Source organism: Anoplolepis gracilipes, chromosome 3 (assembly GCF_047496725.1).
Source record: "Anoplolepis gracilipes chromosome 3, ASM4749672v1, whole genome shotgun sequence".
In the NCBI taxonomy this organism is placed as follows: domain Eukaryota; kingdom Metazoa; phylum Arthropoda; class Insecta; order Hymenoptera; family Formicidae; genus Anoplolepis; species Anoplolepis gracilipes.
Genome location: NC_132972.1, coordinates 1,120,405 through 1,140,500, shown reverse-complemented (window position 1 = coordinate 1,140,500; position 20,096 = coordinate 1,120,405). Strand labels below are relative to the sequence as shown.

The 20,096-nt window shown below is 27.1% G+C and overlaps 2 protein-coding genes across 6 annotated transcripts in view; both read left to right on the top strand.

The window, feature by feature from the left end:
* LOC140664113 (glutamate receptor ionotropic, kainate 5-like) overlaps nucleotides 1-20,096 on the top strand; it is a 274,048-nt gene that overhangs the window by 247,729 nt on the left and 6,223 nt on the right. For 2 of the 5 annotated variants that reach the window (XM_072888881.1, XM_072888879.1), the window contains exons 1-2: nucleotides 19,288-19,386; nucleotides 19,760-19,926. In XM_072888881.1, coding sequence (XP_072744982.1) covers nucleotides 19,823-19,926 — 104 coding nt within the window. In that variant the 5' untranslated portion in view covers nucleotides 19,288-19,386; nucleotides 19,760-19,822. Of the gene's footprint in view, nucleotides 1-19,287; nucleotides 19,493-19,759; nucleotides 19,927-20,096 lie in introns of those variants that run through there. The other 3 variants (XM_072888880.1, XM_072888877.1, XM_072888878.1) reach the window with 3 other exon arrangements.
* Nucleotides 2,778-17,306, top strand: LOC140663516 (uncharacterized). The gene is made up of 19 exons (XM_072887747.1): nucleotides 2,778-2,947; nucleotides 3,343-3,506; nucleotides 4,080-4,433; nucleotides 4,664-4,779; nucleotides 5,034-5,204; nucleotides 5,403-5,656; nucleotides 5,858-6,066; nucleotides 7,149-7,423; nucleotides 7,647-7,841; nucleotides 11,027-11,211; nucleotides 11,500-11,663; nucleotides 11,977-12,333; nucleotides 13,102-13,217; nucleotides 13,676-13,846; nucleotides 15,407-15,660; nucleotides 15,784-15,992; nucleotides 16,074-16,348; nucleotides 16,954-17,148; nucleotides 17,225-17,306. The coding sequence occupies exons 1-19, from the start codon at nucleotides 2,791-2,793 to the stop codon at nucleotides 17,304-17,306; spliced, it is 3,903 nt and encodes a 1,300-aa protein (XP_072743848.1). The 5' UTR covers nucleotides 2,778-2,790.

The following is a 20,096-nucleotide window of genomic DNA, read 5'->3' as shown; positions in this document are numbered from 1 at the left end:
TATTATTATTATTATTATTTATTATTATTTGTTAATGATTAACGATATCTGCTTCTTCCCCGATATCATATTACTTGTTACAAATGATTCTGTATACATACAATATAATTAGAGGCGCCGACTTGGAAAAAATATTGGGGGGAACAAGAGAGTCCAACATTTTAAATAATCTTTTTTTTTAAGTCTTTATAGTACTTAGGAGGACAAAAACAAAAAAGAAAATGCAAAATTATTGGGGGAGGGGGGGAGCAAAAAGTACTCTGCCTCCCTGAAGTCGGCGCCTATGCATATAATATATTTGAAAGACATTTTGATCTTACAGCTTTATAAAATATAATGTAGAATAATATAATTAATTTTATCATAAAAAAATATGCTGAAATGCGTTAATATTTACTGATTACGATATCTCATAATAGTTAGCAGGAATAAGAAAAGAAGAGTAAGTTTGCTTCGTACTGATCATTGCAGCATCAATAAAATTAATCAAACTAATCCTCTTCTTTAAAGAAATTCTTCTCTTTAAGTCAAAAATCCATATATGTATATATACAATATTTTATTTTATAATTGAAGAAAATTTTATTTTCTCTAAAATATTCGACAAAAAAGCTATGTGTCAATTTGGTTGACATTTCGCATTACATTTGTTGATATAAATTACATTATAATTAATATCATAAAAATCTTTATGTCAGTCGACAAGTATAACATGCTGAATACAGATGAAACCGACACGGAAGTTGTTTACAGTTATATGAGTCAAGTTTATCGCATTTTTATAATTTTATGATAGTACATTAAAGCACATATGTACGAACGACTAAAGGGAGTATGATGATATTTTCCGTCTCATATTACAATTTTATTAAGACGCCTTATTACCTGCCGATTTAGAATATCAAATAAACAAAATTCTTAAAAAAAATATTTCGATTTTAAAGACTATAATTAAATAAAAATAAATTATAATATTACGTATGTATAACCAGATAGAATTTGTTAAAGTTTTTATAATATCATATATTTTTACGTTATTAATTAAATTTCTTTATACTATAATACATTTAATTTTCAAAAAAAATATTTAATTGATAATGTTTGCCTTTCTTTCGGAAATTAAATCTAAAATTCAAGTTTATAAAAGTTCACGATTCTATCACACAGTAATATGTGCGATTAACGAATAAAATTTGTAATATTTCTAATCATAAACAAAGATATTTTTACTGAAATATTATATAAGCGTGTCGAGTGTTATCAAATGCAAAATTATGATATTTATATAATAAGATATCTAAGGGCTTGAGAAATAAAAAAAAAAAAAACAAAAAAAAAGATAAAAAAAATTCTTGTGCTGTTTATAAAAAATTCATGATATCGCTAATTTATTCATGATTTCACGTAATTCAGAAAATAACGATGATATAGAAGAAAATATCATAAGAATTTGATGGAGAGATAATATACGCGTTATTTCGCTAATAGTAAATCATTTCTTTTTATTCTGTATTCCTAAGCCAATATTGCATTTAATGTTAAATAATGCTATATTTTATGAATATTACTCATAACAATATTTTGCTAATGTAGATAGATTTCTAGATGTCTCAATTAAAAGTTATTGCTACTTTTTGTATCTGTTGGATATTGTTTATTACGTATAGAATTTATAGCAGCAATATTCTAGCAATGCCTTTAAAAAATTTAAATCCTATTACCAAATATTAATCACAAATATAATTGTCCTTGACGATAGGCTTTAAAGATAGGTATCGCAGAAAAATTTTCTGTCTAAATTGCACTAATAGTACAGATATAAATTCTGTCTCTGTCATTTAAATTGATTAAGTGCAAAATATATGCAGTATCACAGTATTAGCTAATAATTTATCTGTTTTAGTTAATTTTTTACCTAGAAAATTTTTGTTGAAGTTGCAAGATCATTTTTTTGAGTGATAATTACCTGATATGAGAATCGCGTCAAGTCACATTAATAGCAAGAGTAACAAACAAACATGTGAGAATGATATTATCTATATCAAAAATTTTTTTATTTAATTGCGAATTCAATTTGTCTGATACTGGGATCACGTTCAGCACACTCAGCAACTGTACTAAACATGAGCGTAAGAATGTAAATTTTTCTCATGCGCTAAGAGACTTAAGATAATTTCTTGAAAGTTATAACTGCAATTTAGACATAGGGAAAACTAGGGTAGAAGAGCCATATGGAAAAGATTGCCGCAGGCTGTATATTTTCTAATAATCACTAGAGAGTGCGCTTTTTTAGTCATTATTAAAGATAATCGGTATTGTAAATATTGATTAATGACGAAAAAAAGCGCATTATATGGCCATCATTACCCTAATAAAAGAAATGTAAGTCGCTGCGATTCTTGGAAAATTCCTTACACTATCACTATCGTCTTGAATACTTCATTCAGAAGAACAAAAAAGCATTCGTGAGAACGAGGAAAGCTGGTTATAAATCGTGTCTTATTAAGAAGTATCCAGGAAGATTGATAATCTGCTGATAGATTATATCCAATTATATTATGCCAAACGAGCATCTATCGAACATTGTTAAATATTTAAAAAGTCGTAATAATACTCGTCGATGCTCCTCATTTCTAGCAGATTTGCTATATTGCTACATGAATTATATGAAATTATTATGAATACCGAAAGATTATAGTACGAAAAATATGGTACGAAAATATATATTCGATTATTATCGAATATCTCAAGAATCTCTGTAGTTGCTTACAGGAGACAAAAGTGGTCGGAATGATCCTCGCTGTCCTGTTTTCTCTCGTGTTTTCACTCGGCCGTGATGTAACCGCGTCACCTCGCGTCGATGAAGTTATCGTAAGATTTATCGTTAACGCAACGCCTGTTCTATTCGCACCTTCGAGGCTATCTCTACAATTATGCATCGACTATGGCAAGTTTTTTTTCGTATTCATGATTTATATGTCAATTACCTAGTGCGAAAAAAAGTTGGAAATTTTCAACAAATTAATTACAGCTATTATTATTCAGTCATCATTAAATTTGTGTGTTTTTTTTTAATAGTTACAACTTGCTGCTAATGAAAATGTTTCATTAAAAAATGGAGATCTTCAAAGTAAAAAAAAAAAATTTCATTAATTATAGCATTTCTAGATAGAATAATTTTCTCCTTATTTCCCCTGTCATCAAAAGTGACGAAAATATTTTAGATAATCAAGTTATACGATTTACTCTGTATATGTAATACTTTCTCACTATATTTATTACTGCAAAAAATGCATAAAAATATTGTATATACTCTAATTAATTCTAATACGTCTTTCATAGATGACACGATTAAATTATCGCGAATACTATCGAGGAATCATTTGGCACATTACATTCGTAATTCCTACGAAAAATTTAACTCAAGAATTTACAATAATTTAGAACACCGAAATTTGTACGTGCTAGACTTGAATTGTGATTACGCCAGTGATGTTTTACGACAGGTAATAAGCAAATTTTTAAACAACATATCGTAACAATCTCTGAGTATTCCAATAAAATAAAATATATTTTATTTACGACATGAAAAAAAAATTGATTCAAAATTGATTAAAAACTGATATTGATATTGGAATACAAGAAAAAATATCTACTTGCTGTTTCCATATATGAGAAATATAATTTTGACAGAATGCAATAAAAGTTCTAATGTCGATAAATAATATTTAAAATATCTTATATATGTATGACAAGAGCATAATACGAATACAATATTAATAGACATAGATATCGCATATAAATCTCAGATAAAATGATAAAATAAATTAATAGATTCTATCGTCGTATCGTCATAAATTTTATTCATCATTCACATGAATTCTAAGCTTTGCAAACAAAATCAATATTAATACTGTTTATTTTGTTAAGCCAATAAATTTGAGTTACATATATTATCAATCAAAATCATTAAAGTTTCGACTAGCTATAAAACTCACAATCACCATTTTTTACATACGTTTATATCTTATAGTATGCTAATCTGCTATTTATTATAATCATCTGAAATTAAATGACAGGCGGATTCGAAGAAAATGTTCGTCGGCCCGACAAAGTGGTTGCTCCTTCAAAACAGAAGAACGCTAATCGATAACGATGATAATGCCAATTTGACTTCCACTTATAATGATTCGATTTTGGAGATTTTTGAGGACTTAGCCGTTTATCCTGACAGCGATGTGGTCCTTGCCAAAAAATTCGACAATGATTTTCTTCAACTAACATCCGTATATCGGCCAAGTCCGCAACGAGGAGTGATATGGGAAGATCGCGGAAATTGGACGGCCGAAAATGGTCTACAAATGAAAACTTTCGACGTGGCTTCGGCACGCAGAAGAAATCTTCAACAAACTGCTCTTAAATCTGCTCTTGTGGTACTTTTGAATTGTGTTACTGTAGTTGTCTCTCTCTCTCATTCACTTATACATATATATCAACGAGTATTTGTCAAAGATATTTTATTTCCAAACACAACATATATATAACACCAATATATAATTTTAAAAATGCTACGGTGTAGCCTTGATTTATGTATAAAATATTTAAAATATGTGTATGTTTGAACATAAAAATATATTTTTTCATATACATATGTAAATTACAGATAACGGATCCCAACACGATCAATCATCTAACTGATTTCAAGCATAAATCTATAGATCCAGTTGCCAAAGCTGGATATCCATCTGTAATTCATTTAGCAAATCGGATGAATGCCACGTGAGTTCAGTATTCGACATTATTAATACATCAATAAATCCATTTCGATATTATTAGACAAAATGTTTAATATTAATATTTCATAAATTTTTGATTGATAAGAAGTTTTTTTTTGTGAATTATTTTTGTTTATCAAAACAAGACATGATATGATGACTTACATAATATGATAAATTTTGAAAAAAAAAAAAAAACATATGTATGTTGCAATGCTTTAAAATTACTCAGTCAATATTTCATACTTTACATAACAGAATAAGTTTCGAAATTACAAATACCTGGGGATATCGTGCAAAAAATGGTTCCTGGAGCGGAATGATTGGGATGTTAGATCGACGTGAGATTGATATCGGTGGTACCCCTTCATTTCTTGTTCCAGAACGTCTCGGTGTCGTACAATACATCCAATTATACACGCACACTAGGTAAGACATTTATTAAATTTCAATACAATTTTATTCATTTTCCACTTTTTTTCTAAAGATTGAACAAAGTAGAGAGAGAGAAAAATGATCTAATTTTAATTAATTTAGCTTATATACAAGTTTATATACAAGTTTCAAAGAAAGACTTAATTGTACATTAATTATGAATATTTTATATAAGAATTTGCATTATTGTAGTGCACGTTTTGTATTTCGTCGACCATTATTGTCAAGTGTAAGCAATATATTTATATTGCCTTTTCAACAAAACGTTTGGATAGCCATTGCCGTGTTTCTCATTTTGGTTCTCTGTTTGCTCTACTTATCTATCAAATGGGAATATTATCGAAATAGAAATACAATGTCAGCAAATAATTGGAAACAGCTAAATCCCGGCAAGCAAACAGTCAGTGATAATTTACTTATTCTTTTAGGGGCATTTTCCCAACAAGGTAAAAATTATATTAATTTTCGACAACATAATTATTGACTTTGATCTTCGAATATTATTCAAAAATAATAAAAAAATATTTAAAATAAATTCATCTTACGCAAACATTTTAATGAAAATATTTACTACTTCGCGGACATACGAATTAAATTCTTTTATTTTGTTCAACATAAAATTTTTAAATTTTATTATATCTTTATAGGATATTCATATGAACCGTATAGAGTCTCTTCTCGAATTGTCACTTTAATGTTACTATTGGCTTCGCTTAGCCTCTATGCGGCTTATACAGCAAATATCGTGGGCCTGTTACAATCTACTACGGATTCAATCAAAACTCTTCCGGATCTTTTCAACAGCCCATTAAAGTTAGGTACACAGGACATCGTCTATAATCGGCATTACTTCAAGGTTCGTAGAACGAAATCGTGACAATTAACTCTCAAACTAAACACGTTTTTTTGGCACCGTAATTCTGAACACGTGGGTAACTGGAGTCCGAGTTAATTTTTGTACTCTAAAATTACTTAAAAAATTCTTAAAAAATTTACACATCTTCTTTTAAGTTTAAACTAAAAGTTTATGTAGTAGAGTTAAAGAAAAAATATTTTTAAATACTATATTTTTGTTATTTGTTAGATCAAGATTTGGAAACATAGATGTTTTATATAAAAATTAATAAAAATTTGAAAAAATAATTTTGAACAAAGAGACTTCCAGCAATTTTTAGTTCAAATTTCTTAGTTTACGAAAAAAATACTGTATGTCCACGGCTTTAAAAAACTATAATTATTTAAATGATTAAAAATGGGTAATTTTCAGGTATAAAAAATGGGTTTTTTTTTTTTTTTTTTTTTTTTGAGGAAAATTTTTTTCTTAATCTTCAGGTAATTTATTTAAAAGAAAAGTGAAAACAAAATGTAATTTACATTACAATCTAAAGTATAAAAATTTATTAATACATACAACCCCTGTTTGTTGCTCGTTACCATTGACAAAAGATACTTTTAGCATGAAAATAAATGAACACAATAGAAATTAAAACAATTTGTTTCTTTTCAAGGAGATTATTATTGTAAATTTATAACTTATTTTTATAAAAACCGATTAACAGCAGAAAACAATATTTTTAAAAAAATTTACTTATTCACCCTTTCTTATTTAATGTACATAAAGCGAATACGTGGGTTATTTGTGTCCGCTTCAGATTTAGATTCGCCAGCACTTTGCACTGAATAAACTGTTTAAATTATCCTTTCAGTTATAAGACCTTTTGACACAAACTTTTTTTTGGATAAGTTTCCAACCTCGAGATTTTATTAATATTTTTTTAAAACAATGGATTAAAAAAGGCACGGACACGAGAGACCCACGTGTTCAGTTTGAGAGTTAATAAACTGTATTAGTAATTCTAAGGCTTATTATTGATAAAATGTTATATCAGCAACAAGGAATAATTGTGAAAAATAAATAAGTACTTTGTAAAATGGTAGTTAGTTCAAGATCCTGTTAGAAAAGCAATCGTGGAACAGAGAATCGAACCGAAAGGACGCAAATCTAACTGGATGTCCATAGAAGAAGGTGTAAGTCGAATAAAAAACGAGCTCTTCGCATTTCACGGTGAGATCGGAGCGCTTTACGAGTTCATGGAAGATACATATCAGGAGGAGGAGAAGTGCGGCCTGACTGAGATCGATTTCTTAAAAGTCACATATCCGCTTATCGTTACACAAATACAGTCGCCGTATTTAGAGATAATAAAAAACGGGTAAGGTATCTCGAACTATTTTTACATAAATTATTGTACATATAAAATTTGTGCAAGTTCAATGTGTCTGACATAAAAATATCTTAATCCAATAAAATATTACATAAATTTGTAAGAAAAAATTCTATTCATTATTTTTTAAATAATGTATTGTGCTTATGAATCAGAAACATGATAACATAATTCTTGGAAAATGTTTAATACTCAGAAAAGACATTTTCAGAGCTCTGATATTACGGGAATATGGGCTCAAGTATCGCGCAGAGTATCGCTTGTATACAAGGAAACCGGTATGTTCGAGTAAGATTAGCTTTATCACTATCGGTTTCACGGAATGTTACTTTGCTTTGGTCATAATGGGCTATGGAATACTTCTCGCCGTAATAATATTCGTGCTCGAGTTTTTGTGGCACAAAAAGTAAGAAATAATAAAATCTTTATTGTCGAATATACCTCATACGTTACATTTACTGTATATTTTCTTTGACAGGCAAAATGCACGTGTGACGTCAGAAGAATTCACTTATACTGAATAATTTGATTAAATGTCTGCAGAAACATATATTCGTTCCAAAAGAAACCAGAAGCATTCGATATATGCTGGGTTTTTTTGCTATTATTATTATTAAATTGAAATGAGAATTCTATGAAGAATTTTATTATTATTAGAAACTTTACTGAAAGCTTCCGCTTTTTTATAACAATGGCAGATCGTAAATCAATCCCAATTTATTATGCGTTAATTTGATGAAAAAGCAATTAATGATTCGATGTAAAACAATTACTGATTAGAAAGTATAAGACACAATTCTGTTTAAAAAAGGAAATAATTTTCATATCTTCTTATTTCGATGTAAAACACTGTGTATAATAAATATTGATCGTAAAGTAAGTATGTACAAAGTGTAATAAATAGATCCTACAAGTTTTTGTTGATGACACTACGTACGTTTGACTTTGTAATAAATGCATACAAAGTACTATAACTAAACAATCTCATAGTAATAATCAGCCGCGATAATAATTTCAAGTTTGCGACACATACGCGCAAAAAAGTTTATAAAATATACTTATCAGAGGTACTCTAGTTTAGATTATATTATAAAAAAATTGAGTAAAATATTTTTACTTATAGTAAAATATACAACATAATATGTATATTAATTAAAAATCTGTACAAACAATTTAAAATTTTTTTCAGCCTCTTTCAATTTTACTTTCATCTAATTTATTTCATTTTCCATTTGATATCTAATTATTTATCTCATTTTATATACAGATATATAAGTACAGCTGATATAGCCAAAAAAAAAAAAAAAACAAATTATATCACATATCAGGTGAGTGTTTAAATGCATGCCGAAAAAAAATGCTCGTGATTGTTTCTCATGAAACGTAATTATAAAATTCAGCGTCTATTCGGATAGTAAATGCACTTTATCAGATAATTAACAAAACAAATGAAGGAAGTGCGACGGTTTTTTATTTTATTAAAAATTTTATTAATATAATATATATTATTTTTATTTATTACCATTTCCATTATTTGAATTTCAGCTATTTGAAGTATAATAAATATCTTATGACTTTCTTTCCAAATAGCATACGAAAAAATATGTTGCTTAACGTTTAAATTATTATAAACAAATATTTGCTGAATGCTACAGCGTAAACAACATATGGTAACAAATGAAGACTAAAGCATAAAAATTATGTAACCTATGAGCCGTAGAATCAACCATGCGTTAAACATTGATTTTATAGTATTTTAACAGAGGCTCGTTACATGTGTTAGTTAATTCTTTCGGTTACCTATATGCTCACAATACAAATAAATAGTTTTAGAATGTAGTTTTTATATACAATTACTCCAGTACTCCAAACATAATAATTAAATATTAAATAATTTAAACATAATTTTCTATTATCTGAAAAAGTTAGTCATTATATGCTTTTCTCCGATATATTATTCTTTTTTTCCTCGATTTATATTGTGCGTTATATATATATATATATAGATATATATAGATTTTTGTATGTTAATACTGTATTTAAAAATAATTCACATATATTCTTTATAAAATTTTGTTTAAAAAATTAAGCAAAGTTGGCTTTATAGCTTTTTACTAAATACTATTTAAAACATACAATACAATTTTAATTTTGTTTCAAAAGATAATTAAAAGATTCTGAGTACAAAAATAAAATAAGTATAACTTGAAAAACTCTAATAAACCAATATAAACTTAAAATAGTCTTATTTAAAATAAATGTTATAAAATTTGAATTTTCTTTCTACATTACATCTCTCAATTTTTTTATTAAAATTGATTTAAAATCTTATTTCACATAAGAATGCACGCGTGCAATCTATTTTCAAACACAATATGTTAAACACCAATTATATAATGTAATTACAGGAAACAAAAAACTTCAAGAGCTAATTGCCAGGAGCGCAAATAAGACAACGGTTTAATAAAAAAACAAGTAAGCTTTCTTCAAATGTTTTGATCCATTTTTTAATCATCCTCAGTGACAAAAATTCAAATGTGTTACAAAAAGTGCCCATGCTTTCACAATTTCATAAAAATATAAATATAAATTCTCCAATGGTTTCACACTACGTAATTAAGAAATGCTACTAATTGATCTAATTGTTATGAAATACAACCAAACAACAAATGTGAAAAGTAATGGACAATTATTATTTAAAAGCAGATATTCAGTAAAAGAAAGATATTAAAGGATATAAAGAAAGTAGTCATGGTAATATAAACATGCATGAAATTTGTAAGCAAAACAATTAATGACGCGCAACTGCGAAGTATAAAATTTAGTCTCTCGTAATATCATTTTCTTTAACACTAATAATTATGGAAATAAAAATAAAAAGATATAATAGAAATATTCTTTCCCTTATGTATCAAATATAAATTTTAATCGTTTTTTTCATTTTTATAAAATTACAACTATTATGTTATAAAACCCTTCTATTACACGCATAAAAAATTTTGCCAATATACTTAATAGAAATAAAAATAAAATATACAATTACATGCACAACTACTATGTACAAACCATATAATTCAAGTACAGTGATAAATTATATAAATATCAATTATGGCTTTTCACATGCTACAATAAATCAGAAATTTCCGACTTTCTGCATCGAAATTCTTTGCACAATTATTAGCGTCTCAGCTAATGTTCGACGATTACACTATTAAAACAAATTTATATGAACTACGTAAGAAAGCTGACAAAATTTAAAAATTACAAATTTTGCGATATGTAATGAATAATTCGTACGCTATATTATGTCAAGATAGTATCTATATTATGTCAAGATAGCATCTATATTATGTCAAGATAGCATCTATCAAGAAGAATCAATATCTTATATGCAGTAGAATATTGATTCTTTCGCATTGCACGCATGCTTCATACGCATAAATTGTCTCTTTATTACATTTTTCCGCAAAGCCATAAACAGTTTCATTCTAGTCGAAATTGTGTGAAATTGGTAGACATACGAAAAATTAGGATACACGGATAATCCATACTATTAATTCCGAATATTATTTCGAAAAAATTTCTACGCAGTTGTTTCATGGATATTGGAGTGCTCAAAATGTTCTCCATTTTTTTGTGTATTCTAGCATTGTCGTTCGATAGCATGTTCGCATTTTCTCATAGGATCGATGATGTTACTGTAAAATTTATTATCGAAACGATGCCAATTTTATTCCCCCCATCGAGGATATCTCTACATTTGTGCATCAGTTATGGCAAGATCTTCGAATTAATCATTTGCGTAAACAAAAAAACAATTAGCGTTTATACAACTAATAAGTCGATAAAAAAATAAGAATAAATTATGAGTAAAATAAAATTTTTTTAAAGTTTTAATTTAAAACGTGTATAAGTCATATATATACATACGTTATAATAAACGTCGTTATCAACCAAAATAAATATTAAATAATTATTAAATTACGATATTTTCTTTCTATTATAATGAGTATACAAAATGTTCAAAGAATTTTAATAATTTTCACTTTTTCTTTTTTTCTCAGATAACACAATTAAATTATCCAGGAAACTGTCGAATCTCTATTTGATGCACGGAATTCATAATGACATTCCTGATTTCGATCCGAGAATTTACAATGATTTGGAACATGAAAATCTATACGTTTTGGATTTGGACTGCAATTACGCCACGAAAATGTTACGTCAGGTACTAAATATTTTCCAATACGTCTGTCGTGAACGGCACGAGCATAAACATATCGTCATTGGCTTTCGATTATAAAAAATTAGGCTGCAGCTCTCGCTGTTAATTAATATTATCAATATAAACAATAATATTATCATTCAGTGAATATAATTTCATGCGTGCCCCAATAATGTCCATTCACCAATGCTCGATAAACTTAAATTACGTTTAATAATCACTAGATATAAAGCATTAACAGTCGCAAAGAATTTTTGTCTTTTTCTCGAAACTAATTAATTAATGTATAACAAATTAAATCGTTATCTGATCATAGTTGGATTTGAAAAGAATGTTTGTCGCACCGATGAGATGGCTGCTCATTCAAGATCGAAGGACGATGATAATGGATAGCGATGATGATAGAAATATTACTTTTACACCTAATGATTCGATTTTGGAGATTTTCGAAGATTTAGCTGTCTATCCTGATAGCGATGTGATCCTTGCAAAAAGATTTGACGATGATTTTTTCCAATTAACTTCCGTATATCGGCCAAGTCCGCAACGAGGAGTGATATGGGAAGATCGCGGAAATTGGACAGTCGAGAACAGTCTACAAATGAAAACTTTCGACGTGGCTTCGGCACGCAGAAGAAATCTTCAACAAACGACTCTCAAATCTGCTATCGTGGTATGTAGAATATTATATGTTCATATTCGAAAAAATACACTTATATATCAACAAAATATAATCAAGACGGTCCATTTTCAAGGACTAATCTAACAAAATATGTGTACTTTTCTTACACTATTATTTTTTCTTAAATATATAGAAAAATCAAAGAAAGAATGAAATAGTAGCAGCCAAAAAATGCTCTTTCTGAAACATATAATATCATATTTCAAAAATTCTTAAATTTTTGTAAAAAAAATTTAGTTCTTAATTTTTTATATAAAAAATTTAATTATTGAGAAATAAGACTCTTTGATGTTTTACAAACAATTAACTTTAAAATCTTAGCGATTAAGAGCCGAACACGAATGGTAGTGCGTTGATTTCGTAGAAAATAATTTTCTTGCGAAACTGATAAGTGCACATGGCACATATTTATCTTGTATGTATTTACCAAGGCCTAATCTTATTTTAATTTTTATTTTTGATAATTTTATAAACTTCTCTTTACCCTCCTAAAAAGACGTAGGCCAGAAAAATATTGGAGCAAAGTCGCTGAATTGGGAATCAAATCCGAGTCTTTCGCTTGCTGAACAACTGCTCTTACCACTGAGCTATTCAGCCCCATCGGTATCTTCTCTCTATTTGTTTATAAATCTATGGGTATATTGAAAACGCTTTTTATAGTTCGGCGTAAATTTAATAAATTACTTAAGTAATAAAGCTCTTTAATCAACCTGTGCATTCAGTATCCCAGAATAAATTCAATTTTTCTTTCAATTCCAGGTATTGGATCCTGAAGATGTCAATGATTTGACTGGTTATAAGTATAATATTATAGATACGCTGATGAAAGTTAATTATCGCTGGCTACTTTATCTAATAAATCGAATGAGTGCAACGTGAGTCATTTTGATGATAAATTTGCCGATAAGTTTAAAATGTTTATGAAATGCATTTGAATAAATGTGATAATTTTGTTATTTATAAATAATAATAATATATGTTGTTGTCAATATATATAGATAGATTTTGATCTATGATATATGCATAAATAGTTATAAATGGAGCGCTAACCAGTTCAATAAGTATATCATATTTATATGCAAAAAGTATGCGTAATCGAATGATTATGATTCAATGTTATAAAATTTTAAAATATTGGGAAAAGAAAACAGTCAGTACATATTTTAATTTACTAATCTACTAATTAATCATAAAAGATTAATAATTCTGATATACACAAAATAAAAGGACACTTATTTATAAATTTTCTCTTATTAATTCATGATAGTTTCGTAAGATAACTAATAAATATTAATTCTATCGTCATCAAATTTTATAATTTTATTTTATTCAGGTTAAATTTAACATTTGTTAGCGACTGGGGAAATAAGGATAAAAATGGATCCTTTAACGGCCTGACTGAACTGCTCTCACGACGCGAGATCGATTTAGGTGGAACTACTATGAATATTTTAGAGGATCGCATCGATGAAGTAAAATATATCCACCTACATGCAAACGTGAAGTAAATCACACACAAATCTTATGCAACTATTAATTTAATCTAATGCAATAGGATCATCTATAAAAGATAATATTAAAAAAGAACTCCTTTTTAAAAAATGTGTAAAAGTTCGAGCTCGAATATATCGAAGTGTCGAGGCCTTTTTTCCGCGATCCTAATTGGATATCTCGTTCATGTCGCTTGCAGCTGTTAAATTGTTATGCGAATTTTGACAGTTTGTCTGATTACAATCGTTTATGTAATATAAAGGTAAATTTAAAAAAATGAAGAATAAAAAAGAAAGAAAAAAAGAAATAAGCAGTAGGTTAAAGCAAATATAGAAAAAAAAGGGAGACAAATAAAGAAAGGTACATGTATCGTGAATGTATGTATTATATATGACGTATTTAATATGAATGAAGCAAATCACAGCGCATAACAAAAACAGTTAATTAATATTGCGGAAAAAAAGTTTTAACGTTTCAATATATTCTATTTCGAAGCTTTAAGTCATTTTTGTAAAGAGAAATATTAGATTAGAAATTATAAATTAAAAATTACTTTTATATAAATATATAATGTTCTCTTTATCAATTTAAAGAGAGCTTTATTTTAACTGAATAAATATATAAATAATCATTATTATTTTACATATTAAAATATAACACGTAAAATAATAATGATTATTTATATATTTATATAATAAAAATTTCTTATGTAATATATGACATATATATATATATATATATATATATATATATATATATATATATTTATGTCATATATTACATAAGAAATTATTATATATAAATATATTATTATATAAATAATCAGTATTATTGTTTTATAATTATGTGCACAAACCTACAACACAATATAAATATACATACAATAAAACACATATAACACATATAAATATACAAAATAAATAGGGCGAACTTATAATATAATAGTATTTCAAATATGAAAGAAATGATAATGACTTTCTTCTGTTTTTGCTTAAACATATTATACTAAGAAGGAAAATAGTACAATTTCTAAAAATTTACATTATAAAAAGATTTAAAAAAAAGATCCCAAATTAGTAGATACATGTTAGTTGTATAAAAAATTGCTATATGTAATACTGCAAATCTGCTACTGTTTTACAAAATAATATTATTTCAATTTGTACAAAACAGTGTTATTATAATTTTTCAAAATAACTGTTATAAAAACTGTTTAAAAAAATATAATCAATGTTTATAACTTCTGTGTTAAATATTTTGTCTTATTTTGCTACAGAAAAATAATCTATTTTGATATATTCTTTTTTTATATTAAATGAATCAAATTGGAAGACAGCTGCAATTCAAGGTTGTTTTAGAATTTTCGAAAAATTTTTTCGATTTTGATATTCGACCGATGTTTTGTTACATCTGATTAGCGTACTATTCTAAAGTCTTATAATGTATTTTGAGTATTCGTTATCAACAGTATTAATAATAATTTTTATTGTTCCTATTGAATCATATTAGTTCTAATTATTATCAATTATTTATCTAACAATCCCTGATATTGATGTAATGCATATTTGTGTAGATTGTCATTCGTATTTCGACAACCGTTATTATCGACAGTGACAAACATATTCATATTACCGTTTGAAAGAGATGTTTGGATAGCCATCGCCGTATTCCTTGTTCTCGTCTTCTGCTCATTATACGCATCTATGAAATGGGAATATTACCGACATACAATGAAAAAATCGTCTACCACCTGGAAAGAAACAAATATCGGTCAACCAACATTTGGCGATGATTTTCTAGTTATTTTGGGCGCTTTTGCTCAACAAGGTATACAATCTGTAATAATAAAAATTAAATCTTGCAATTATCAAATTGCACATTAAAATATCTTATTTTACTTTTAAAAATACCAACTTTTAAATAAACTTTATGTTATTTTTACATTTACAGGATATTCATACGAGCCGTTTAGAATTACACCTCGAATTATTACTCTTACGTTACTAATAGCTTCGCTGAATCTTTATGCGGCTTATACAGCGAATATTGTAGCTCTTTTACAGTCCCCTTCAGATTCTATCAAAACTCTTTCCGATCTCTTCAATAGTCCGTTAACTCTCGGTGCAGAAGATATCTATTACAGTCATTATGTGTTCAAGGTTGATAAATTACAAGAGTTGATTTTTTAATATAAAAAACTGAGTAATAAGAAATATGAGAGAAATAATTTCTTTGCCTAGAGTTTGGAAGACCCCATTAGGAAAGCGATCTTCGAAGAGAGAATAGAGCCGAAAGGACACAAATCAAATTGGATGTCCACGGAAGAAGGTGTAAAAAGAATAAAAAATGGAACGTTCGCATTTCACGCTTTGGAATGTAAAATATTTCATATCATGCAAGAAACATATGAGGAACATGAAAAATGCGGTTTAACTGAAATCCATTATCTAAATTTGTTTCCACCGCATCTGCCATTACCAAAACAATCGCCTTATTTAGAAATAATAAAAAATGGGTAAGAGAGATGATATAAATATATAAGAATTTTAATAAGAAAATCTTTTTTTTAATGTAAACTTAAATAATTTGAAAAATACATATAATATTTAAATTAAATTAAATTGCCTTATATGTCATATTTTACACACGCATATATATACGCACGCATATATATATATATATATATATGTATGTATGTATATGTATGTATGTAGATATATACATACATATATGTAGAAATATGATGTATAAAACTTAATAAAGCTTATAAAAATTAATTTAATTTAAATGTTATATGTATTTTTTAAATTATGTACGGTTATACTATAAAGATTTTGTTCTAAAAATATTCATAAATATGTCTATCAAAAGAATGTTTATTTACTTTCCTTGTATCTGTGTCCTCTAAAAAATAAAATTATCACAGAAAAGAGTTCTATAGACATTAAGTAATTTGTTACACTTATCAATTTGTTCAGTAAGTTATACTTGTAACTTTTAATGTTAAATTTTCAATTTGTTTATTTTTATTGAAAAATTTATTTTCTTAAAATTAAGCCTGAAAATTGTACATTAATCAAAAATATTATAACAATTTGCGACATACTTAATATTTTTCAGAGCTTTAATACTACGAGAATATGGACTCAAACAACGTGACGAGTATCGTTTTTTTACAAAAAAGCCGAAATGCTCTAATCAGGGCAGCTACATCAGTATCGGATTTACGGAATGCCAGTTTGTGATAGTCGCAATGGGTTATGGAATGCTACTAAGCTTACTCGTATTTGTATTAGAGTTGGTGTGGCACAAAATGTTAGATTTAAGGCAGATCTTATTCACACATTTTTATATTATTAAGATCTTTAATTATAATCATTTGTTTTTACAGAAGTAATAAGAATACCATCGAAGAAATGATTCCAACGGTGATTGAAAAAAAAGGTCTCGCAGACATCGAATACATTGACTAGATTGTTCCAAAAACATTTATCCCACACAAATAACAGATGTTTAGAACTATAAGCTCTCTAAATTTCTGTTATAAACAAAACACTTTTCTTAATTTTTTTGAGCTTTTTTTGCGATTTACATAAGCGCACGTGCACGCGAATGAAGAAAAGTCGATTTTAATGTATTATAATATATAATAATTAGCAGTAAAAGGTACAAATTCTTATTTGTTTAAAAGAAAACTGATAAATCTTTTCCCATATATCACACACATATTTTAACTTAAAAAGAAAATATATATATATACAGTTTTCTTTAAAATATGTATAGAGAAGTTCTGTCTTGTGCAAATTAATACATGTTATATGCTTAATAAAACACTTGTAATCACGTTGATGTTAATAAAGATAAGATAAAAATTCCTGGCTTTACTAAAAATTCTAAATTAAAAATATTCCAGAAGTGTTTATATTTATTAAATTATAGTACAGTTATATCAAACAATTAATAATCCTTTAAAACTCTTGTTAGTTTTTTTATAAACTGTCTTGTATTTGGGCAGCAATTCCATTGCTGATACAAAATGCTGATGCGATACACAAACTTTTTTTTAAAAGTACACTTAATTTATTTTTTAATTTTTTTTTAATTTTTGGGTACATATTACGATAAAGAGGAGTTACCGCGTATTTATTATGCATCTTTAATTATCTTTAACTGATCATAAAATCTAAATTTTTCATTAAACTTGAAGAATGAAATAAAAAAGCAACAATTTTTGTAATGTTTACAAAATATTAATGATTGCGAATTTATTCATGATTTCGCATATACATATAGTATATAAGACACAGATAACATATAAGAAAATATCATAGAAATTTAATTAAACAATAAAATATATACCTGCATTATTATATCCTAATAATAAATCAACCCTTTCGAATCTTTAATCTTTAATCTTTAGCTAGCATTTAGTGCTAACATAAATATAATTGTGATTTTACGATCTTGATTATCTGATGAGAGAGTCGTGTTACTTTAAATCGTACTGTTATATTTGTCTATTATACGCTTACATATAAATAAGAATTTGTAAAAAATATTGATTTTTAAACACAATATATAACCAATATATAACCAATTACATAATGTAATTTTTAAACGGATTAAAAATAAATATAACAAATATTATCATATTATATTATGTATGTTCATTACTAAGACAAAAAAATTCAATCCATTTGATTAAGACAATAAGTAATGTAATTATCTCGCCAAAAAACGGGAATATTAATACAAATACATTAATGCAATAAATGTGATGATATTGCATTTAGCATGTACGAATTACTCTTGATAATAATATTATTTATGTACACTTTTGTATTATTATTGATATTGTGTAATAATATTAATAATAAAAAACAATTGTGTTTCATTATATATTTAATTATATATTACACATAAGCAAAATTTCAAGATTTTTGTAGAAAAAAGTAAAATATACAAGTACAAATTACACAATTTATATAATTTAGTAGAGTGCAGCAATAATTTAGATATGTAAATGCCAACTGTAGCGTTTCACATAGTAAAATATACACTCCGGACTTTCTCGACTTATCGAGATTCTTTGCACCATTATTAGTGTCTGTCAGATAATGTTTGATGATTGCGTTATTAAAAGTTTGAGAAAACTACGAAAGCTGTGGCAAACATTATGTTTTATTCGGCGTAATGAATAGTTCATTCACAGACTATATCGTGAATGTAGCATCCGTCATAAAGATTGAATATTTTATATGCAGTAAAACTTGCATTGCACGCATGCTTATTACGCGTCAATTGTCTCTTCACTACATTTTCCGCATAAGCGGTCCCATTATATGTGAAATCATGTGAAATTGGTAGACATACGAAAAGATTACGGTGCACGGACAATCGATATTGTCAATCTCGAATAATATCCTGAAAAAATGTCTACATAGTTGTTCGATGGATACAAGAGCGCTCAGAATGTTTCTTATTGTTTTGTGTATTCTGACATTGTCGTTTGATTGCATGTTCGCATTCTCTAATCGGATCGACGATGTTATTGTAAAATTTATCATCGAAACGATGCCTATTTTATTCCCTCCATCAAGGATATCTCTACACTTGTGCATCAGTTATGACAAGATTTTTAAATGTTTCACTTGCGCGCGTAAACAAAAAAGAAATTAACGTTTACACAACAAATAACTCGACAAATAAAAATTATAATAAATTATGAGTAAAATATAAGTTTATTAAGATTTCAATAAATTATGATAAATTATATATATATACATATACTATAATAAACCTCATGATGAACCGTAATAAAACTATGAATAGTTAAAAGATGTCATACATAATTTCTTTCGATTTTAAGAAAATATATAAAATAATTAAAAGATTTTAATAGTTTTCACATTTTCTCTTTTTTCAGATAACACGATTAAATTGTCCAGGAGACTGTCGAATCTCTATTTGATGCACGGAATCCACAATAATGTCATTCCCGATTTTGACCGGAGAATTTACGATGACTTGGAACATCAGAATCTGTACGTGTTGGATTTGGACTGCAATTACGCTAGTGAAATGTTACGTCAGGTACCAAATATTTTCCAATATGTCTGTCGTGAATGGCAAGAGCAAAAATATATCGTCATTGGTTCGAATTAAAAAAATAAAACCGCAGCTCTCTATGTTAATTAATATAATCAATATAATTAATAATATTATCATTCTAATCAATATAATTTCATGCGTGCCCCAATAAC

What these genes read in the sequence shown, in the direction of transcription:
- LOC140663516 (XM_072887747.1), top strand. Translation starts at nt 2,791, where the DNA reads ATGATCCTCGCTGTCCTGTTTTCTCTCGTGTTTTCACTCGGCCGTGAT. An exon ending in ATAATCGGCATTACTTCAAG is followed by an intron (nt 6,067 to 7,148) that starts GTTCGTAGAACG and finishes GTAAAATGGTAG; the next exon opens with TTAGTTCAAGATCCTGTTAG. An exon ending in CTCTCAAATCTGCTATCGTG is followed by an intron (nt 12,334 to 13,101) that starts GTATGTAGAATA and finishes TTTCAATTCCAG; the next exon opens with GTATTGGATCCTGAAGATGT.